The sequence below is a fragment of the Glycine soja genome, chromosome 9 (assembly GCF_004193775.1).
Source record: "Glycine soja cultivar W05 chromosome 9, ASM419377v2, whole genome shotgun sequence".
Taxonomy (NCBI): Eukaryota; Viridiplantae; Streptophyta; class Magnoliopsida; order Fabales; family Fabaceae; genus Glycine; species Glycine soja.
Genome location: NC_041010.1, coordinates 9,441,791 through 9,445,007, shown reverse-complemented (window position 1 = coordinate 9,445,007; position 3,217 = coordinate 9,441,791). Strand labels below are relative to the sequence as shown.

The 3,217-nt window shown below is 38.7% G+C and overlaps 1 protein-coding gene across 1 annotated transcript; it reads right to left on the bottom strand.

Annotated features, from left to right (window-relative positions):
- Positions 1–698: 698 nt before the first annotated feature.
- On the bottom strand, positions 699–2,226 carry LOC114368144 (protein MAIN-LIKE 1-like). Its single transcript, XM_028325486.1, has 3 exons — positions 1,669–2,226; positions 1,065–1,556; positions 699–881 (listed from the first exon to the last, which is right to left on the bottom strand). The coding sequence occupies exons 1-3, from the start codon at positions 2,224–2,226 to the stop codon at positions 699–701; spliced, it is 1,233 nt and encodes a 410-aa protein (XP_028181287.1).
- Positions 2,227–3,217: the final 991 nt, after the last annotated feature.

The following is a 3,217-nucleotide window of genomic DNA, read 5'->3' as shown; positions in this document are numbered from 1 at the left end:
AATTTCTAACTTATTTATTTAAAATTTGTAACTTATTCTTTTCAAATTTCTAACTTATTGTTGTTTAAATTATATAATGATTTTTAGTATAAATTAAAATTTTTAACTTATTTTGTCCAATCAATTACATTTAATTAAAATTTGTAACTTATTTGTTTCAATGACTAATTTTTTTTTTTAAATGTCTAACTTATTTTTTTAAATTTCTAACTTATTTATTTAAAATTTGTAACTTATTTTTTTGAAATTTGTAACTTATTGTTGTTTAAATTATATAATAATTTTTAGTAAAAATTAAAATTTGTAACTTATTTTTTCCAATCAATTACATTTAATTAAAATTTCTAACTTATTTGTTTCAATCAATTAAAATTTGTAACTTATTTTTTAAAATTTCTAACTTATTTTTTGAAATTTCTAACTTATTTTTTTAAAATTTCTAACTTATTTTTAAAAATTTCTAACTTATTTTTTTAAAATGTCTAACTTACTTTTTAAAATTTCTAACTTATTTTTAAAAATTTCTAACTTATATTTATCACATACATAAACAAATACTAAAATTAACAATTTAAGTAAAAAGATAATTTAAATACATAAAGAAATAGAGACATTATCTAAGTCAATGTGTTTTAACAAATACAAAAACAAATACTAAAATTTAAATACATAAACAAATACAATAAAAAAGATAAATCTTAATCTATGCGGGGTCTCTGTCGCGGCCTAAGACTGTCATCTGGGTCGTCATCTCTAGCTATCCTCAGACAAAGATCCATGATATCATATAAGTCAGTCCCTTCAGTCACCATCCTGAGGTTGATGACCCGCTCCAAATGCTCAGCAATCCTTCCAATCCTGATACATGCTGTGCAATCAACCTGTCTCAGTGGAAATAACAAGTTAGTATGAATTTATAAAAAATAATTAAGTTGACAAAAACTACACAAATTATGCTTACCACAAAATGCGTAGGGAGATTTGACGCGACTGGAACCTCGGCGACAGGTGGCTCGACGAAGTCATCATCATGAGTGGGAGGGGGACGCAAGTCTCGGCTCAACAGTGTCCTCCGTCGGCGTCACACAAGGGTGCGAAATCTGAAAAAACCACTCCATGTAGTCTGGGGCCACCTGCCCAGGAACTACACAGAGCTCCCCTGTAGGCACCACATGATCTGAAAAGTGTACCCACCGGTCGTCTATATCAGTACCTGTCAACGAATCATGAACCGGTGGCGGAGGAACGGTCTGAATGTACCCCATCTGCTGAACCACCCTCTCTGGTCGAATGTAGACGATGATCTGACCCCATCTGACTTGCCTCGTGTACGAGGAGATCAAGTCATAGCCCCGAACTCCTCGATGCTTAGCATACGACATCCAACAGACGTCGGTCACTGTCAGGGCATCAATACGTGCTCTGTAAGGGGCTCCCTTAATCCCGGTCATCTGGGCTTTACCCGTAAGCCACCTACAAGCACGTGGACTAGCCTCAGCATAACCATCGTCAACAACACACCTGTGGACCGATGGAAAGTGCTCGTAAATCCAGCACTACAAACACAAAGTCAACATCAGCAAATAAACATGGATTGAATTTTACTTTAATTTAAATTACAAGCAGCGATACTCACCTACTCACCTAAAGTAGTGAAATGTAACTGGCCATATGCTGTGTAAGGGCCTGCGACGCCTCGTTAAGCTGATCGTACAAGTGGACCAAAGCGGCCGCTCCCCAAGAGAATGCCCCTGCCTGGCCCAGGTCCCTGAATGCCTGCAGGTGCACAACATGGACATAGGTTGCACTCTTGTTAGCGAAAAGAGTGCAACCAACCAAATGAAGGAGGTACGTCCGAGCTGCAACAACCCATTGCCTGGCCCGACACCTACTCTGGTACATGTCCCAAAGCCAGGACAATAGAACATGAGGTCCGCCTGCCTGACGTGTCTCAGATGTAGCCTCGTCTGGGGTGACCTCAAGTAGCTCCGTCAATAGGGCCACTGCGTCAGATGTAACCAGCGGCTCGAATGAATGCAGCGCGCTAGTAATCGAAATGTGCAGGAGTGATGAAACGTCGTCTAGAGTCATCGTCACCTCCCCTACTGGGAGGTGGAAACTGCTCGTCTCCCTATGCCACCTCTCAACAAAAGCGAATATGAGTCCAGGATCAGTGGTGATTACAGAACACCTGATCAGTGGATCCAATCCGGTGGCCGCAATCATACTTTCGATCTCAGCAGCCGGTCTCCCAAATTTATCTACTTTCCTACCATGGGAGACCAACTTGAGATCGGGTCACTCCTAAATTGAATAACAATTTATAAATTTGTGTATTTCAAAATAAAAGAAACTACTTTCTAATTACTGGAATAAAAAAAGTACGTATCTGTCCACTCCATATGTTGTGTGCCACATGATAAGCAAATCCTATCAAAACAGATGGATCGCGTGGCCCACCAGGGAACCCCTCATCATCAGCAGGTGCCCCCAAGCTCCCATCACTAGCCACTCGATCTGTCTCAACACCATCGGCGGCGCCTGTCCTCTCTAGGCTACCATCAGACACATGAGGCACATCCTCAGGCAACTGAGGAACATCCTCGACTCTTTGGGTAACCCGTTGCCTACGTGATGAGGCAGTGGGCCTACGACGCCGAGGAACATCAGCCTCAGGCACATCCTGACTAAGGTCTCTGCCTCTACTTGTGCCTAACACACGACGTAGATCTCGTGTTCTAACCATGATCTGAAATCATGAAGAACATTTACTTTTATTCGTCAAATTAAACATTCAAATAATTTGTGTAACAAAGCTTTGGAATCCTAACTAATCCACATAATTTATCCAAATCCACAGATTATATATTTAGTTCAACATAATTTATCCAAATAATTGACATACAAATGCATATATAACAAATGAGGTTGCGTACTTGTAGGGTTTGACTCGAGGCACTAATGAGGTTGCGTACTTGTAGAGTTTCTCTAGTGAATCTAACAATGTAATTATTTAATGAATCATTAGGTTTTTGTCTAATCATCACAATACTCACATCTAATGACATATGACTTGCTTGTCTACCTATCGATGAACCCTAGTGAAAATGATTAAAACTCTCTCAATTTTCACTTCAAGTTCATCAATTTTCTCTTTGTTCAATTATTGTTTTAAGTCACTGTTAAATTTTTTTTTATGATGACTTCATATCTTATT

What these genes read in the sequence shown, in the direction of transcription:
- LOC114368144 (XM_028325486.1), bottom strand. Translation starts at nt 2,226, where the DNA reads ATGATTGCGGCCACCGGATTGGATCCACTGATCAGGTGTTCTGTAATC. An exon ending in AGGCCCTTACACAGCATATG is followed by an intron (nt 1,557 to 1,668) that starts GCCAGTTACATT and finishes TTGTGTTTGTAG; the next exon opens with TGCTGGATTTACGAGCACTT. An exon ending in TGACGCCGACGGAGGACACT is followed by an intron (nt 882 to 1,064) that starts GTTGAGCCGAGA and finishes CCACTGAGACAG; the next exon opens with GTTGATTGCACAGCATGTAT.